At 48.0% G+C, this 19,555-nt stretch overlaps 1 protein-coding gene across 9 annotated transcripts in view; it reads right to left on the minus strand.

Moving 5' to 3' along the window:
- The window catches only part of GATAD2A (GATA zinc finger domain containing 2A), a 92,528-nt gene that overhangs the window by 24,349 nt on the left and 48,624 nt on the right, over positions 1-19,555 (minus strand). For 5 of the 9 annotated variants that reach the window (XM_074350340.1, XM_074350346.1, XM_074350344.1 and 2 more), the window contains exon 3: positions 12,074-12,342. The exons of 2 other annotated variants lie outside the window; for them this stretch is intronic. In XM_074350340.1, coding sequence (XP_074206441.1) covers positions 12,074-12,336 — 263 coding nt within the window. In that variant the 5' untranslated portion in view covers positions 12,337-12,342. The remainder of the gene's footprint in view (positions 1-12,073; positions 12,343-19,555) is intronic. 2 more of the 9 variants (XM_074350343.1, XM_074350341.1) reach the window with 1 other exon arrangement.

Genomic DNA, 19,555 nt, shown 5'->3' on the forward strand with positions numbered 1-19,555 from the left:
ACTACTATTTTCTAATGTTCAATGGTACTATAAACTCAAACATAAGTAAAAGACCATTCAAGGGGAGAAAAGACAAATTTAGGCAGAAGAATCCCAAATAATTTGTGTAGAAGTTCCACCCTCAAGGAGGTAGAATGTGACTCCCCATCCCTTAGGTGTATGCTGTAAATAGTGACTTCTTTCCTAAGGGAGGAAGAGACTAACCAACAGTGGAGACACCCGACAGATGCTACCTCAGTCAGATGATCAAGGTCAACATCACACTCATAAGTTACACTGATGGCATGTGCCTTAGACATGGTGTGATGAGAACGCACTTCACCTGTGGTCCTCCTCCCAAATCCCAGTCCAGCCATGAGAAAAATACCAGACAAATTCCACACGAGGGCCATGCTACAAAACTTGATTGGTTCTCCTCAAAACTGTCAAAACCAAAAAAGTCCGAGAAACCATCTCAGCCCAGCCTAAAGAGATAATGATGACAAAATGCCACATGGGATCCTGGGATAGAAAAGGTAAAAACACAGTCTGAACACAGATTCAAACACAATCTGAACAGACAGTATTGACTTTGGTTAATAGTAACATATGGGCCATTGGGTCACTACTTGTGACAAAAGTTCCAGAGTAATCTGTTAACAACCGGGAGACTGGGGTGGGATGTACAGGAACAATTTTTGCAACTTTTCTGTAAATCTAAAACAATCCTAAAATGTAAAGTTTATTTTTAAAAAAATGTTCTGTTCAAAGTGCAAGAAAGACGGATGGACTTTAACACAGTCAAGAACAAAAACGTCACTGATAATCAAGGTTTCAGAGTCTATAGTGTAACTAACTGTTAGGAATGGCCACTTTGTGTTTTGGTGTCACATTAAAGCAAGAAACGCACAATTATCCTAAAAGACGAACCAAACACTCCTCCCTGCTCCAACTGCTTCTCGGTGTGAGGTTGGACTTTCTTCACACGCTTCAACCCTAACAACATACCATAAGAAACTAAATGCAGAAGCAGATAAGAGAATCCAGCTGTCTACTTATTAAGCCAAGTATAAAGGAGATCTGCAAAATAGTTATTTTTTATTTTAAAAGAGTTCTTCATGCTAACAAGTAATGAATTTATTACTATCATCTTTAAATAAGTAAGTATTGTCTAATTTTCTAACACAGTAAATGTCAACAGATATTTCCCACACAACCAAATGTCCTTGGGGCCCAGAGATGGAGAAGGGGCTGCACCAGTGTTTTCGGCAAAGGGTTTCCCAACTCCATCACAGATGCCAGTCTGAGCGAAGACTCCCAAATGGGAGTCCTCCTGGCATGTCACAACCCACGTGGCTTTCTCTTGCTGCTAAAGTTGTTTTGAAAAGCAAGACGTATTAAAATCTAACAGACTCACCCCACAGATATGCTGTAATTTCCCTATAAATCTATTCAGCTATAAGCCAACAAAATTTGGTAACCCTGTTCTGTGGCCTTAAAAGGGGCAATTGTACAGGCCCCATAGTTACCCAATTCATAGAGAACTTGGCACTTCCCGGGGTGGTCCAGACACCCTGCATCTGTAGATAGGGAAGCCAAGCAGAGACTTCCAGTGAAGGCAGGTTGGGCACCCCAGGCCCCCAGTACCAGGACACTATCCTGCATTTCATGCCCCACTCCCACCCCGTACTGCCACTCTCCAGGCAAAGGCAACTCTTCCCTCCTCCAGTGTGTCTACCTCTGCTCTCACATGCAGACATCCAGCAAGCTTCTGAGCTCCAACCAGGACCAGAGCATCAACTCTCCCCCCCTAGAGAGGGTGGTCCATGACCCACTCTTTCCAGCCCAACAACCTGGCCCTACTTCCACCACAGTGGGCCTTCTCAGGCCCTGAGTCCAAGCAAAGCCAATGGTTCCAGGGACGTGAACCCCTGAGCTCCCCAGAACATGCCACCCAACTGCTATTTCCCACACTGCCCACGGATACCGCAAGTCCTCCTGAAGGAAGAAAATGTTATGTGCCTGGACTGGTTGTTCTCTTTAGAGCACTACTGCATTAAAGCTGCTTCTTAAAGCTATCAAGGCCCTGCCTTAAGGAATTCTGCATGCCACCAGGTCTCAGTCCCCCCTAAGACCTGAAGCTTTTTTCAATGTGATTACATCACAACTATTTTTAAGATTTAAGTTCTAAAAATAAGCACTCTTATGGTTTGGGACCCAAGGAAGGGGACACGTAGTAACGTCTGGTATGTCTCCCACACATCAAATACTCCTTACCAACATCACCCCCACCTCTTGGGGTTGGGGGGAAGCATCCACAGAGCTGGATCAGCTACTGGGAACCCAGCTCCCCTCTCCCTCCATTCCTAGACACCCTTGAGTCCCAAGGCTCCTTCCCATCAGTACTGTGACAAACCTTACTGGACCATGCTGGGAGCTTCTGAGACCTGAGAATGACCAACCTCACTTTAGAGGAGATGGTGGGCGCTGAGGGTAGGGCAAAATGTCCCAGGCTACACAGGGGCGTGAGTGAAATCAAGCTGTCAGATACCCATATTCTTTTTTTTAACCAGCTGCTGCCCCTCTGCCCCCTTTAGGCCCACAGATTATAATTCACATACCCATCTTCTTGAGGAGAAAAACCAGAAATCTCTTGCAACCAGGCCAGCTCTCTTTTTCTTCCAAGGCACATTCTGCTAACTGAGAAAATACTCTTCTCCTGGTGAAACTCCTGCCTACCCTACGTGGGGTCACACATGCCCCTGGAAGGTGCCAGGCATCCACTCCTGTTTCTACCTGTTCTATACAGAGCTCCCTTCATCTTGCTTCTTCACCAGATTAGGTGGCCATGAAGGACAGGATGGCATCCCCTGAGCCAGCCATCCCCACGTCCCAGGTTGGTTACAGTTCTGGTATACCTGCTCTCATCAAGTCAGAGAAACAGGCTGCACGATAAAAAGCAATGCACATAAAAGTGGTTTTAGGCTCCATGGCAGACAGCTGGTCAGAGACTCTCCTTCATACACCCCCATAGGTAGAACATTTAAATGATCCACTAGAGCAGTCAGGATACCAGTCACAAGATGAGGAGCCCGTCAGCGTGTGACAAACAAAGCAACAGGAATACGTGCTGTGAGAGGGTATCAGAAACTGCAACTGCAGAATTATACCAAATATTTTCAAAATAAGGAAATGATCTCCTTAATCTGCAAATCTGCTTAACTCACATGTGTGTGAAGAGGAGTTCTTGACTGATAAACGAACGAGCACTTACAGGTACTTACCTCAATGACTGTACACAGTGGTCTCTGGTTCCTGTCACAACTGCCATACAGAAACATGCCCAGAAAGCTGGCACTATCCCCCCAGAAACTACCCCCTCCACAGTCAGAGGAGGGCGCCATAAAGGCAATGGGGAAGTGGCAAAACTGTAGAGCTCCTTACCGACAGTCACCAGGCTGGCTCACGCTCCGGGTATGAGCTAAGTCACTCTGAGAGTTAGAAACAGGGCACCCAGAGTCTGTCACTCTGATACCCCAAAATAATCTAATGATTTTTAGAAGCACAGGTGAACTCTTCAAATTTCAATTATTACAAACCTGGTATAAGATATGGTCCAGAGTAAAGGTAGGTGGACAGAGAACTGGGATCGGGAGCCCAGAGGGGAGAGGAGAGGAGAGGGGTTAGAGGTTTGGCAGGGTAGCAGTGAGGCAGGGGAGTCCAGACTGAGGAACCGATTTCTGAAGGAACGTACCTCTTAGTTCCCACGTGCTGAAACGCAAGCAAGGCTATGGATTTCTAGCTGGAGCTGATGGAGCCACTCCCTGAGGCTTCCCGGCCTCTCCTGGAAGTTGCCCAGCAGCAGACAGAGTATTAGCAAGTAAAAGGCCAGCCCACAACAGGTGCTGGGGAGGGGCTGGCCTCCAGAGACCTTCCCACAGAGTGCCAGAGCCCCCCAATGAGCGATTGAGGGAAGTGAAGATCACACAAAAAGAACAGGCTTCTGCCTGTTGGACTTCCAAACTTCTCACACGTGACAGGGGTGCGGGGTGGGGGTCAATCCCTGGCGAGAAGACCTAAGAGAGCCAGGGTGAGGGCCACAACCACACCTACGGAGGCTGTGCAAGAACCAGAGCCCTTTCCGGAGCCATCACGCCCACAGCTGTGTCACATTCCCCCAAATCGTTCAAGGGTGCACATTCCAGCAGACAGCTGGCCGGCGGGTCAGGCACAGCTGCAGTGGAGCATGGTCGAGAGAACAGGGTGGGAGGGGGCTCAGGTCTGCACATAGCTGTGGAGGACCCCTACCCACCCCCATGCAGGAAGCCAGCACTGCCACCATTGCTGGCCACATCCTCTGTCGGCGCGGGGGGGGGGGGGGGGCGATGACAGTCACACAAACAGGCCAGGACCCGGACTCAGACCTCTCTGGAAACCCCATGGCTAAAACTGTAAAGGATGAAGTGGCCGGACCTCCACACCTGCAAGAATAAAACAACCGAGACATTTTGGGGGGAAGGTGTGGCAGTTTCTTTAAAACAACTCAACACACACCTACACTGTGACCCTAGCAGTTCGACTCCTAGTTATTTATCGAGAGAAATGATGATCAATGTCATGTGAAGACTTCTACAGAAATGATCACAGCAGCCCCAAACTGGAGACCACACGGTATCAGAGGACAGTTGAGTGGATAAACTGCATACCCATGCAGGAGTCGCTCAGCAAAATGCTGATACACACAACAGGGATGAATCTGAAATCACATGGAGTGAGAGAAGGCAGACCCCACCAAGCACCAAGCACATACTACATGATTCCACTCATAGGAAGTCTGAGAAGAGGCAAGATAAGTCGAAAGCAGAATACACCCAGTCCAGGAGGGCAGTAAATGTACGGATGGCTCCAGGGAACTTCCTGGGGTGATAAAGCTCCGTATCCTAATAAGGCTTTGGATTACACAGGTGGATGCATGTGTGAAAACCGCAGCAGGAGAGGTTCACAAGGCATGCACCAGCAGTACCTCCTGGCAGGGTAATGCAACCCCAGCATTACTGTATCCTTCCTCTCCCAACAGGCCGCTTGCAAAGAGTGTCCACTCAAACAAGGACTCTACCTATAACCCGTGGAGTCACCTAGAAAAAGTTAAGTGATGCACATACATACATACATACATACATGTGGGTTCCATTTCTACACAGAACAGAATAAGGCCATCCACACAGCCCCACATTACAGACGACAGGCGGAAGCACTATCATGTTACTTTCAGATTCATTTTCGCTTTGGAAGAGAACCCGGGCGTTAAAGTGGGTGTGGAGAATGTGCCCCACACACCACACTCACCACTGCTGGTCGCCAAGCCCTGTCTTAATAGCAAATGATCAGCCACTGAGATTCCTGGGTGAGGAAGAGGTGACTGGCTCCTATATGGATGTGTTGCTCCCTACTACCAAAGTCCCAAAAGAAAAGATGGGGCAGTGGTTCTGTCATCAAGGATTCCAGCTTCAAGAAAGGTGCCCTGCTTTGCAGGCCCGGGAAACAGAGGGTGCTTCTGATGCATTTTATAATGTGTTAAAGCTTGCAAGAAGGCAGAAAACCAGAAAAACTAAACAACAGCTCTAGCAGCTCAGATGCTACTGCTACTGCCTACATCCAATAGGCCACATGGAATACACATCAGAGTCCCTCCCACCCACAGCATGGGGCAGATCCTTGGTCCAGGTGAAGCTCAGTCCCACAGAAAGAGAGACACATGATGCAAAGGGGGAAACGGGAGAGAGGAGGGTGACACACAGCTGCCTGAAGGCCATGCACCCCAGTGGAAGCCAGGGAGCGGCAGTCACCAGGACACTTGCCCCACACATCCACCAAGGCCCATGTGGCAGGCTGTTAATAAGCAGAAATGGGCCTCCGAATCTGCCCCTGCCCTGCCTGTGAGACCCCAGGAGCCCCAGCCTTACTTCCTCCCAGGTAAAATAAGGAAACAGACATCATCTGCTTAGGTGCCCAGTGACTTCCACCCTTGGTGAGTCACTAAAGTCGAGTCTCCCCAACACCTCTGCATGTTCTTTCATAAAACAGTATCCCTGAAAATAATTAAGTTAGGTCCTGTCCTATCATTTCTGCCCCTAGGGACAAGCAAGGTACTTGTCACAGACAATCCAGGGAGAGTTGGCACCTCAGAAAAAGGCACACACAAACACGTTTTCAGTGAAGCATGAAATGGGGATGGAGAATCATGAAGCTTCCACCCCACACAGGCCCGGCATAACCAAGAGACCCAGTCCTTACCTTTCAGGTGCAGAACCTCGGGAGAAGAGTCTCATGTTTTACTAAGTTAAACATTCCTCCACCCAAGAGGGGAAAATAAAGCTGTCCTCACCTGTGCTTGGCCCAGATTATTTCTTAAGATGAACAATTTGTGACAGAGACCTTCATCTATACAAAAGTAGAGTTGAATCTACTTATCTAAGAAACAAAACAGAGAACCCCAAACACCCTCCTCCACCTGCCCCAGCTCCAGCCCCATCCAATGGTCCCAACTTGGGGTCAGGGGAGGGCAGCATGTGCTCATGACCTTTGGGTTGGCCCCTTAAGACCAGCAGGCCCAATTTCCACCTCTGTGGGTTTTTGTTTTTCCATGAGCACATTTACGGATGCCAGAAAGGAAACTAAACTAGTTTAACCTCATTTTTTTTTAATATCCATATTGAGGTAAAACTTATATACCACAAAATTCACCCATTGTAAGAGTATAATTCAATGATTATTAATAAATTTAGAGTTGTGCAACCATCACAATCCAATATTAGAACACTTCCATCACCCCGTAAAGATTCACTGTGCCTGTGAGCTGTTAATCACTGCTCTTACCCACCCCCATTCCTGCCCCAGACCACCATTTGATCGCTGTCTGTCTCTGTAAGTTTGCTTTTTCGGACATTCCCTGTAGATGAAAGTATATAATATGTAGTCTCTGTGTCTGGTGTCTCCCCTCTTAGCGTAGTGAGTCGAGAGGTTCTTCTGTATTGCAGCACAAACTGGTGTTCCTTTTTTTTTAGTGCTGAATAGTAATATGCTGCATGGATACAGCATATTTTGTTTATCCATGGCTATCTGGACTGTTTCCACTTTTTGCTTATTATGAATCATCCTGCTATGGACACCCAGGTACTGGTCTTTGGGTGGACATGCTTTCATTTCTCTTGAGTACCTTCCTCAGATAAGATTGTTGGGTCATGGAGAAAGTTTATGTCTAACTTCCTAAGAAACTGCCAAACTGTTGATGTCATTTTACATTCCCACCAGCAGTGAATCAGGGTTCCAGTGTCTCCACATCCTCACCAACACTTGTTACTACTGTCTTTTTTATTACAGCCATCCTTGAGATTTGTTTTATGGCCAAGCATATGGTCCACCCTGGAGAATGTTCCATGCACACGTGAGATGTATTCTGCCTTCACCAGATGGAGTCTTCTACAGACTCCCATAAGCCAAATGAGTCAACAGTGCTCTTCAAGTTTTCCAGAATTTTGCCGATTTTCTGTTTAGTTTCTCTACCAATTATTGAGAGTGAAGTATTGAAATTTGTGAATATAAATGATGAACTGTCTGTTTCTATTAGCAATCCTACTAGCTTATGCCTCAGGTATTTTGGGATTCTGTGGTTAGGTGAATGTACACCTGTGACTGTCCAATCTTCCTAACATACCGTTAAAAAATGTCCCTCTTTGGCTCTCAGAATTTTTTGTCTTAAAGTCAATTTTACTGGATATTAATAGTCATTCTAGTTTTCTTATGGTTACTTACAGTCTCTCTTTCCCTATTCTTTGACCTAAGGATCTAAGGAGTATCTTATAGATAATACATAATTAAGCTGTATCTTGCTTTTTTATCTGCTCTAACAATCTCTGCCTTTTGATGAGGGTTTTTAGACCATTCATATTTAATGCAATTATTAATATGATGGGATTTACATTTGCCATTTTGCCAAATATTTGTCTTCTACATATCTTCATCCATTTTTGTTCTTCTGTCCCTCATTGACTTCTGTGTTAAATATTTTTTAATGTACCACTAAACTCTTCTGTTCATCTAATTTTTTAAACTATATTTTAAAAGTTATTTTGTTAACAGTTGTTCTAGGGATTATAATAAGCATTTCATTAATTTATCACAATCTGCTTCAGATTAACACTAACTTGACCCCAGTAAAATGTAGAAACTTCACTCCAATATAGCTCCATTTCATTCTTCCTGTTTCATACTACTGTTGTCACACATATTACATCTACAGATTGTTGTATGCTTTTGGTCAATTTCTAGAGAGCTAAAATTGTTGTTTTTATCAATTCTATCCAGTGTTATGGTTAATGCTTTGTAGGATATAATGTCTTTTTAACTAAGAAGAAATGAGGAAAAAGATGAAGTTTTTAATATTAGCCCACATATTTACCATTTCCAGTGCTCTTTATTTCTTCCCGTGAACATAAGTTACCAACAGGTCATTTCCTTTCAGCCTGAAGAACCTGCAGGTCTGCCAGCAACAAATTCTGTTTTAGTTTATCTGAAAATGCCCTTTTGCTTTTGCTTCTGAAGGACAGTTCTGATGCATCCAGAATTCTGGGTTGACGGTTTTCTTCTTTGAATATTTTGAATGTCATTCAGTTCCCTTTTGGTTTCCATTTGAATGTCTCAGGCAACAAGTCAGCTGTTAATTATATTAATGCTTCTCCTGTATTTGATGAATTACTTTTCCCTTGTTACTTTCAAGCTTTTCCCCTTTTCTCTGGCTTGCAATAGTTGGAATATGATGTGTCTATGTATAGATCTCTTTATGGTACTTTATGCTACTTGAGGTCTGTTGAGCTTCTTGGATAAACTTCTCAAACACATTTTTGGCCACTCTTTCTTCAGAGAGCTTTTCTGTCTTGCCCCAACCATGACTGCAACCTTGGGCTAATCAAGTCACTGTCCCTCCCCACTTGCTCATCTCCAAAACTGTCACTTCAACTAACAAGACCATTGGCAGGGCCACTGCTGACCACTCTAAATTGAATGAGTCCCTTCTCACCCCTGCAGAAAAGCTGTTGGTCCTTACAGCCTGCACTGACTAGGCAGAACCTCCGTACCCACAAAGCTGGGGAGAAAGCATGGGAAGAGCCCCAGGCCAAATACCACAGATTCTCATTGTTGTAATCCAAAATCCAGCCATTTCTTAAGCACAAACACTTCTCAGGCTGTTGTTGCTTCTGGTCGATTACCACAGTGCTGAAATGGCTGACTTTTGGGGGTCAATTTTGTCCTACTTTATAACTGTTTTGGGAGGAAAAGGGTTTGACAGTCTCTCCTCACTCAATCACTATTGGTAGTTGTCCTCCAACCTTATTCTGAAAGTAAAACACACACACATTGGAAGACTAAGTCAGAAAAAATGCCAAAGAGAGATGGAGAGGGGAACCACAGAGAAGGAGAGAACTCATTCCCACCCCTTTATCTATCTCTGCATACTCTAAATAGCCCCAATGTAGTTTAAAAAAAAAAAAAGTTGTATCTTGGTGATTTAAATTCACCAGCCACTTCCTTAAAGAAAAAGGAAATTCTCTATAATAGAAGCCACCAGAAACTCCCTCTGATCTCCAATATTCCCAAATGGGGTCATAAGAATACGACAGCCTGAAAGAATGAGGCAGTTTTAGACCCAAACATAAATTCTAGAAACAGAATACTATATAGTACTGAAAATGAATTCACTATTCCTGCACTCAACAATGTGAGTAAATTTCACAAACATTATATTGAATGAAAGCAAGCAAAGGGTACAGACTATATAATTTCAATTATTTTAAGTACAAAAACAGGAAGGAAAAACTTCAAAGTCAAGAAAGTGGTTACTCTTGCAGGGTAGTGACAGCAAGTAGGCATGAGGGTGCTAGTAACGTTGTTTTTTAATTTGAGCTACAAGGATGTGCTCAGTTTGGAAAATGTATCAAGTGGCACATGTGTACTTTTTATTATGTATGCTATACCTCAATTAAATGGAATTCTCTATATGGAGGTTCCCACAGGATGTCCCGAGCCAGACGCTCTCAACAAGGATCCAAAGACTGCCTGCTTCTAACACAGAAATTGTGACCACTCACTCCAGAAAGGATTACAGTTTTAGAATGACTGTAGGCTGGACTTAATCCTATGATTCTGTCAAAACTCACAACTGTACTTATCCAACAAACTATACAAAATGTTCTCTGTGGGAACTCAGGGAGACACTAGCTCTACATGCTCCATACACGACATCATTATTTTAAGCGAAGCTTAAGACTGAAGGGTAGCTGTTACCAACACTTCTTTCCCTCACCACACATCATGCACCAGGGTTAATTCTGGATATACATCTGTCATCCAGAGATGCAAAGCAGAAATTATCACCCATTTTACAAATGAAGAAGCACCGGCTAAGATCATCTGCCCAAGATCAATCAGGCAAAGCCGGGCTCTTACCCCACTCTGCCAAAGCTGGGCTCTTTCCACAATCTCACACTGCTTCATGGATGTCCTGTGGTATCTCTAGTCCTGCAGGAGGACCCCTGTTCTGTGTGCTCAGGTTAATTTCTCTCTTGCTCCCTTGCATTAATTATTCTATGCTCCTTCAACTCTTAACCTCTTCCTCACAACTTACTGGCCTGTCCTGCAGGGGAGCATGGTGATTACAGGAGAAAATGTATACCAGAAGCCTAGGAAGACAAGAGGGACCCAGTAAACCCCCACAAATGTGGGCTCGTCCTTCTCACTCACCTGAGACACTGCTAAGGAGGGAGAGAAGCAGACCCAGATTTACAGTTTTATTTCTAGAACTTTAAAGGAGATCTCTGGTTTTAGAACAGGAAGGACAGAAAGCAGACCCAGAAGGAAAGGCCTTTCTGGGTAGCAGGAACACAAAGCACATACCCCCAGACTAAGATGCTTTTCCAGTAGGAGGGGATTAGATTTTTCCCATTTATCAAGAGGGTGTAAGAATTTTTAAAGCCAAGAAATGCTAGGTCAAATAATCTCTGAAGTCCTTAGGATGCCAACAGTCTGGGCCCCAAAATGAATTTAACACAAAGACTACAAGTAGGAGTCCCTCTGTGGGGTCAGTCAGCACAAGATGACAAGGAGCACCTAGATTCCCCAGGTCTGCACCTACTACCCTTCACCCTACCCGGGGCAAACAGACGTGGAGGAGGGTCGGCAGGGGAGGCTGTTGAGGGAGATAGGGATGAACTGGACCAGACAGGATGTGGGGCTTCTCAGGAGGCCATGGCCACACCCACATACCCACCATGGGACATCTAGGTGTGAACATTCTGATTCTCAACAGAGCTCTGAAGGGAGGAGTGACAGCAGGAGCAGGACCTAGGTCTGAACTTCTCTTTACAGGGAGAAAGGTTTCTGAGTGAAGAAATGGGGTGGTACGTTGAGTCTTATTTCTTTCAAACTTTTTCCTTAAGAACTTCACAAAAGCTGAAGATTGGGAAAGTTAACTCTTGAAGCAATCAGTATCGATTAAGGAGGAACCAACAGAGCATCTTACAGAAGACCTGAACAGAGTGGACCCCTCTTCCATGATGCACCGCCTAGGAGGAGCAGTGGCGCATGTGAGAGGTACCCTGGGCTGGGTTCCAGACTCTGCCCCTAGCCACGTGACCCAGGCAGCATGAAGCATCCCTGGTCTCCCATGCCCCAAACCTGAAAAGCAGGGAGGCAGGACCAAATGAAAAATTCAAGTTTTCCTACAAATCAAAAGCACAGAGTTGGAGAGCAAGTACAATTTTAGTGAAGATCTGCTGCCAAGCAGAGGAGCCAACAGAGGCTCCCATCTTGTGAGACCCACACCCCATGCTACTGATGTCTAGGCCCCAGGCCCCCAAGAGGGAAGTCTCTTGGCTAGGACGGTGGGAGAGGCCACTGATGGAGAAGGTGACAGGGCTGGATCCCACAGCCATCTCCATGATAACCCACCAAAAGCTGCTTCCAGCAGGCCTGGAGGGAGGCTTCACCCCTACCTCCTCCCACCCAGGACTCTCCCTGGTTCCTGTCCCCTCTTGCTCACCTGTGTGAGGTTCGCATGTCCACGGGCCCATCGCCCACCTGTCCTTCGCCTCTGCCCATAGCCATTGCCTCTGCCCCCCTCAGCAACCCTTGGGCTGGGCCTGCTCCTGGCTCAGGCGTCACTCTTATATCTCCGTCAGCGTTTAAATCTGAAGCCAACACTCCTCTCTCCATTTTTATTTTCTTGCTCTCCACATCGTCCTCTGCTGGGTCCCGTTCAAGTGCTCGTTTCTGACTCCGTGTTCGGCATGCTTCTTCAGTCATTCTGAACTTTAGGGGAAGGAGAAAACATGACATTTAACTTGACATAATGAAGCTGTTACCTTCTTAGAAACTTTTCATAGTGTCAGCATGGGGTGTTTTCCTCGCCATGTGACAATGGAAGAAGTAGGTACAACAAACAAAGGGCCCATTAAGTGTGCCCAGGACATTTCTTCCCTGCCTTGGGGAAGACTAGGACAGGAGCAGCAGAGCATCTGGGAAGCCAAGCTATGTGCCACCCCTCTGGGGTCAGAGACCAGCAGGGACCTGGACACGAATAATGGAAAAAGTGGCTGTTTATCAGAAAGAAGGAGGAAATCTCTCCACTCCAGACTCGAGAGCAAATAGAAGAAAACTTTATAGATCTGAACTCCCTGCCTACAGGATCCTGCGCACCTACATTGGATTGGAGGTATCTGGAATCCAGGAAGCAGAGACTACGCTGTCCCAGGAGCAGGATCACAGCTTGGGTTTAGCCCTGCACTGCGCTGATGCGAGTTGACCCTTCTTCTCCCCTTCAGTGAGAGGCGGCCTCTTCACTCCCTGCTCATCTCAGGGGGGTGAGGAGTGGGGGGTCACATTTAACCCTTCCAATGCCAACAAGGTGAACTTTAACTGGGCTGAGGCCTGGCCCATCACCGTGCCGGCACCCTGTACCTGCAGCATACACAAATTTTGATTTAAAGAAGGAAGAAAAGAAAGAACAGCTGAGTCAGTTTTTGATCCCATGACATCACTGGGCTCCACATGACCCTTCCCAGGATTCAGTCTGAGAGACAAAGCACTTTCCAGAAAACCAGTCTGAACCGGTTCCAGACAACAAGCTGAAGTGTTGTTAACCCTCACAGAGACAGGAGGGAAGACCGCAGTGATGTCTGTCTGCAGGGAGACTGCTGGCATTCCACAACCAAGTCTGGGACTCGAGCACTCGCTCTTAAAGGGGCCGCTTTAAAGGGGCCCAGCCTTGATGTCCCAACAGGGCAGGACACAGGAAACCAGACTTGGACAATCAGGGTCTAAAAAGTGATGCGAGAGTTCACTAGAGGACAAAAAAAGAATCTGGCTGCCAGACTCCTCAATTCTCGAAGTACCAATTCTCCATAAAACAGTCAGCACCCACATCCACTAACATGGGGCCCGGGGAGGAGCACACTATACAAACACTTCAGCGAATCCCAATTAACACCTGCAGCTTGCCTACACTGAAGCTCTCCCAGCTCTGTCTTTGTCCAAGCAGGCAGGGACGCCAGCACCTCAGTTTCCTCTGCAGCAAACATCCTGGGAGGCCTGTCCCAGGTACTGCCAGGCAAACCCAGTCCCAAAGCCCACCTTCTGGGAGACTAGAGGGAGCACAGGGCAATGAAGGGGCCACATCATCACATCTGAGACACACTCCTGAGCAGACTCACTTGCAACCTCCTTAAAGGAGCTGATTCCACAAATGAGCAACAGTGCAGGGCCCTGCCTTGGACGGAGACTGAAAAGGAAGGAAAGTGACAGCTGCTTCATGCCGCTGGCACGGGAGGCACAGCGGCCGTCTGACACGTGTAAAGCCAGCGTGGTCCAGTCTGGGCACTCAGACATCTGCTCCTACAGGCAGTACAAAAGGAGTGAACTGAGCAGGTTTCCCTATAGCCATGTCACTGCCGGGGTGCTCCCCACTCCAGGCAGGGCTTGGGAACTCTGAAGCTCAAGGGCATCAACCTGGCCTCTGTCTGCCTCCAAGCCTCCCTGGCGTCCCAGCCTATGCCTGCCGCCCACCCTGTACCAACTCATCCCTCTGTTCTCACCCAGATCTTCCCAGTCTCTCCTCTACCTCCCTGTGTGGAGGTCTCCTCACTGTCCGAGCGAAGTGAGGGATGCTTTCTTGTCCCTCTTAGCCTAAAGTTCTAATTTCGGTCTTCCTTCAACATGCCTTCACCACAGATGCTGTCAGCCTGCTCACTGAGTCTGTCTGTTTTGTCTCGCCATGAGCTGCAGACAAGTCACTGCCCTGAGTGTCAGTCACCCTCCCCTCCATTTCCTCATTGTGGGAGGGATGGGTCACTTTTCCTTGGGGCCCTGCCTGAATAACAGGAGCTTCTTGAATGTCTGGGGTATTAGATGGGGAGTACTTTCGGCAACCACACTGGACAGCAGGACTGGGGAGGAGGCTACTTGGGTAAAAGATGAGGGGAGACCAGGAGCTCAGGCAAGGAGGGCCCCCACTGGAGTCAGAGGTAATTCTACCCCTAATGGAGGAGCTCCCAGTATGGCCTGGTACCCACTGTGGGAAGGGGACCCAAGATAAACAAGGAGAATGAATCCCCACTTCGCAACACTGCACCCCTCAATTCTGCACAGAATCCCCTCCACCATGCTTCCCCACTTGGCCGCTGCTCCAGCCTGGCAGGGCCCCCACCCCCACCACAGTCTCCAGCCCTGTAAGCCCCAGGCTCCAATTTATGAAGCTCACTCAAACCCCTAACTTGGCATAAAGTCCTTCTTCCCAACTGCCCAGAAAAGGGGGAGACCGACGAGGTCACTGTGCATCAGGTCACCAGATCATCAAGCTGGTGCCCAAGTGACCTCACTTCATCATCACCGGTACGACATGTGGTTCCTGGGGCTAGAGTAGAGCCTCACACCCATGGGGCCATTCCCTCCAGTCCCAGGGACCACTGTAGGGTACAGGGCCCTTGCAGGGCCCTGGTTCTGGTCAGGGTCCCCAGCAGAGGACCTGGGAGACTGCTTGCTTGTGCTCTGTGTGCAGTATAAGGGCAGCTCGCTCGGAAGCTGAGGGGCTGGAAATCTGCCAACCCAGGGCACGCCCTGTGCCTCTGGCAGGCCGGGGGGGGGGGGGGGGGTGGGGGGGAGGCCTGCTGCACCCCTCCCCCACCACAGGAAGGACAAGCACAGCTGGAAGAGGCGGGGCCAGCCATGGGGGACGATGCCTCAGGCTCTGACCTCCCCCTCCTTGGGTGGAGCCTCCTCTACAGGAAGGCGGTTGCCCTAGTGTCCACATGGGACCTGCCACTGACCAATCCCTGGTGCCGCCAGGCAACTGCTCCTAGGGAGGGCAGGTGCTGGTAAGGAGCAGCTCCTCCCTCCTCTCAACAGGAAGGAGCAATGCCCCAAGAACATCAGGGCTGGCAGCCACCGCCCTGCAGGCGCAGCTGCAGGGACAGCAAAAAAAAAAAGTTGTCAAGAAGAAACCAGCCTCAAAGAATAAAGTATGACCTAGGAATGAAGCACGACCAACAATTTCTGCAAAAAGCAGCAAGGGGGTGCATTAGAACCCTTTCTAAAGAGCAGACGAAGAGTTTGTATTACCCCAACTGGCAAATTAGGATCTGCTTCAAAACTCCTGGCAAGTGAGGGAAGAACGAAGGGATGGCAGCGTAAGTTCCACCACAGGCCGGCCGAGGAACTTCTGGCCCACAGAGCAGCCCCCTCTTATTGAGGCAGGATCCTGTGCTGGCTGCTGCCTGCAGGGGCAGATCCCGTCAGCAGCATGCCCACTGTAAAGATGCAGCCCCCAGGGCTGCAAGGCTGCTAAATAGGGAGCAGGGCTGGAACCCAGGTGGCCTCAGTCCCTCCCTCTCACTCTCCAAACACATCCCGGCTGGACGGGTGGCGACTGGACAAGATGCAGCCCAGGTCTTCCTCAGGCCCAGGAAGATCATTTTCCAGCCACACTAGGCTTCACAAGCACAGACCAATCCCAGGATGATGGGGCTACCAAGTCCCAGGTAGAATGCTGACACAGGGCTTTGGGTCAGATGCAGATTTCAATTGCTTCTACCAAAAGATGCTTTATTTTAGTAAAATGTCACCTTCCAACTGGTCTGAGGACCTCAGGTGGAAAATCTATTCTAAAACAGCTCCAAAAGGGTGAATCATGCTGTGGCAGGAACCAACATTTTTAAACAGGACTCAAGAGACCAATACCCCTGGCACAGGCCAGGTAAATGTTTCTTGATTAAAAAAAAAAGAGAGAGAGAGAGTAAATAAGTACAAGTCATAGAGCCAGAACCCTGAGGCATTATCATTAATACTTTCCGTACTAGGAAATGCTATTTATACTACACTGTTACTAACAAGCAGCAGGAACACTACTAGTAATACTCCTGTTTCAAGCGTGAGGGAAGTGAAGCTTAGAAATGTGCTTAGGAGAAATGATAGAGCTGATGCTCTAAAAAGTTGACCACGTGGGATGCTTTTTCCAGAGCCCAAAGAAGGGAGTGAGCGAGAGGAGGTGGCAGAAAGAGGGTGCTAAGTGTAGACTGACCTCATGGGGAGTACACAGGGCAGGGGTGGGGTGGGATCTGCAGCCATGGCTGATCTGGGAATAGACTAAGGCAGGGGGTAACAGAGGGAACAGTCAGGGCAATTCTGTATCTCATGGCTCAGGAAGGGAAGGGGACAGAGCAATGGGGAGACATGGCCAAATGCTGGACGTACTTTAGGAGGACATGGACAACACAACATGCCAACAGCTGGATGTGAGTGAGGTGAGAGAGGGTTGCTTCGTTTTGTTTTTGCCTGAGCAACTGGAAAGATGGGACGGGGAAGGAGCAGATTTGGGGGAAGAAGGTTGGGAGTGGGACAGTTTGGCACGCAGAGAGGCTGAGGAGTGTCTGCTGACAGGTGGAGGCCTGCACACAGTGCAGCCACCATCTTCAGGCATGGAGAGAAGGGCCTGTGACGCAACGAGCACAGAGCTGAGTGACGACGGTTTCCAGATGCCAACCTCACTAGCCACTGGCCAAGCTCCACTCTCAACACACAGGCAGACAGCTCCATCAGGCCTGCAGCCAGGTGCCTACTGCCAGAGTACCCCCAAGCAGGGCTCACTGCAGGTGAATCTCTGTGCCTTGGTGGCCCCCAGGCTGGGACTGTGCCACCTCTCTGCACGGTCTCCCCAGGCCCAGGAACCCCATATACCCTACCCAAGATAGTGGCCTGAGGAGGCTCCCAAAACCGAGTCCCTGATCTGCACACCCTCCAGGGCTTCCCATGTTCTCAAAAGTCAAATCCAGGTACCTGGGGAGAGGTCAAGGAGAGAATGCACAGGCTGTATTTTGGTGCCAGCAGCCCTCAGTCTTCCCTTCCACAACAGAGACCAGACCTCACTGCTCACACCTGAGCTACTTCCTGATGCGTATCTCTGAGGGACAGTGGCAGGGATATAGCAGCTGTGCTCTGGAAAGAACTCACACCAAAAACACCAGTTCTCTAGTTTTAAACGTCAAATCTCGTTAAGGCCGAGCATAAGGAAAGCAATTTAACTTGGGAATTAAAAAACTGAACCCGACAGCCAGATCCTACCAGCAAACATAGCAGAGAACAGAGGCTGGACTTCAGGGAGCAACAGACAGGGGAACTTGTCACTGTCGGAGTCTCAGTTTCTCCATCACTACCTCACAGATGGGCTATGTGAAAAGACAAGAGTGACATTAGTAATAACTTGACTGAAAAAATCAAGTTGCAGAATGGTAGGAAACCAGTCAGTCATACATATGGTTTTAAAATGCTTATAACCTGCAGGAAAAAAAACTGAAAGTTCGCTAAAATCGAAACTGAAAGAAACTGGACTAAAATCCACAACACTCATCTCTGAAGAGTGGATTATTAAGAAACTTTCACTGTCTGTATTAAGCCTTTCTGCATTAAACTATTTCCCTTAATAGTGACTCTCAGTTTCTTTGTATTCAAAGAAAACAAAGATAAAAAAGAAAGCTAGATAAAACAACACTCCCACCTACAGAGGGCGAGAAATGAAAGAACAAGTGTTACGGGGGAGGAGTGAGGGAGGAAGGCCCTGCAGGGGAGGGAGGCCCCCTAGGCCTGGGCAGAAGGTAGCAGGGATGTAGGGAGGACACTTGGCCAGCTCTTCCAACAGGCAAAACAGGAACACAAGACGAACTGTAACCTCCGGTGGACTGAGAGGGGATGCCACTGTCACTTTCCCATTTGCTACTGGCAAATGTTCACGTAGCTTAAAAGTCCCCCTTCCATGTCACTTGCTACAGTGACTCTTGAGCCTAAGCAGTAAACCCAAGCCCCTCAGCTCATCCCCACAGCCCACCTTCTACCTGGGCTACTAGCTGTCCTAAGTGGCCACCAGGCCACCGCATCAGTGTAGGCTCACTCTGAGGGCCTACAGCCCACAGCAACAACCACCCCCATATAACTCAGGGGCTTCATCTCTTCTAGCTTGATGTTAAACTCTTCCACAGCAGAAGCTTTTTCCCTTTTATCTTCATTTAGAGTGGGAAGCAAACAGTACATGTTCAGTACGTGCTACTGAGTTAAAACCACATTTCTATAAATTAGCCTCATGAAGTTTGATTCCTGAGGTTGTCCGACAAGGCAAAAATGTAGCAAACAAGTCAAGTGCTTTCATTAAAACTTCTGAATTCTAATTTTCTGGAAGGCAAGTATACTGACATGGAGCCTCACAGATTGAGGCCAAGGTGGAAATCCAGAGAGACAGTCCAGACAGAGAAACAGCCCAGGCCAAGCCACCAAGCAGTGAGTCTCAGGCAGAGAAAGGGAGGCCACAGTGAGTCCTGTGCTAAAGGTTTGGGTTCTGAACACTTAGCTGTCTGAAAACTTAAGATGCTCCAGAAATAACAAGTGTTTTCTCTCTTGTACATCATCAGGAGGGCCCCTGGGTCAGCCTTCTGGCCTTCAACGACCTGGACTGAGAAGATGAGAGGGATAGACTCTCCCTGCAGCACTCCTGTGACCTCAGTGGGAACAGGCCACATCCATACATGCAGGGGCAGGGGAACAGCTGCCATTCATCCACAGCCTCTATGAGTAGAAGACCAGCCTGTCATCGTGGGGAAATCCACGTCTAGGTGGGCCTGGAACCCAAGTGAACATTCCTCTTTCTACCTGGCATTCTTATAAGCTGCCTACTATGGAATGTTCCACTGTACAATCTAAAGGCCTTTTGTTAATCATGTTTAAATTGTCTGTTTTCACCTGGATACACAAGCTTGTGCTGGGGCTAAAATGACACTTGCCAGAGGGGAGGAAGACAGAACAGAACAGTTGTCCTCAAATGCCTCCACGGCAGCCTCACCTCAGAGGTGACTTGTCCTGCCAGTGGCTATAGAAGCACTCATGGTGAGGCCTGGCCAGGGAAGACCTCTGGAACCGAAAGGAATGAGCCCCCTGTCTTCAGATGTCACTACCACCCACAAGGTAACAATAGGCCATGTGACAGCAT

This window comes from Camelus bactrianus, chromosome 22, assembly GCF_048773025.1.
Source record: "Camelus bactrianus isolate YW-2024 breed Bactrian camel chromosome 22, ASM4877302v1, whole genome shotgun sequence".
NCBI classification, from domain to species: Eukaryota; Metazoa; Chordata; class Mammalia; order Artiodactyla; family Camelidae; genus Camelus; species Camelus bactrianus.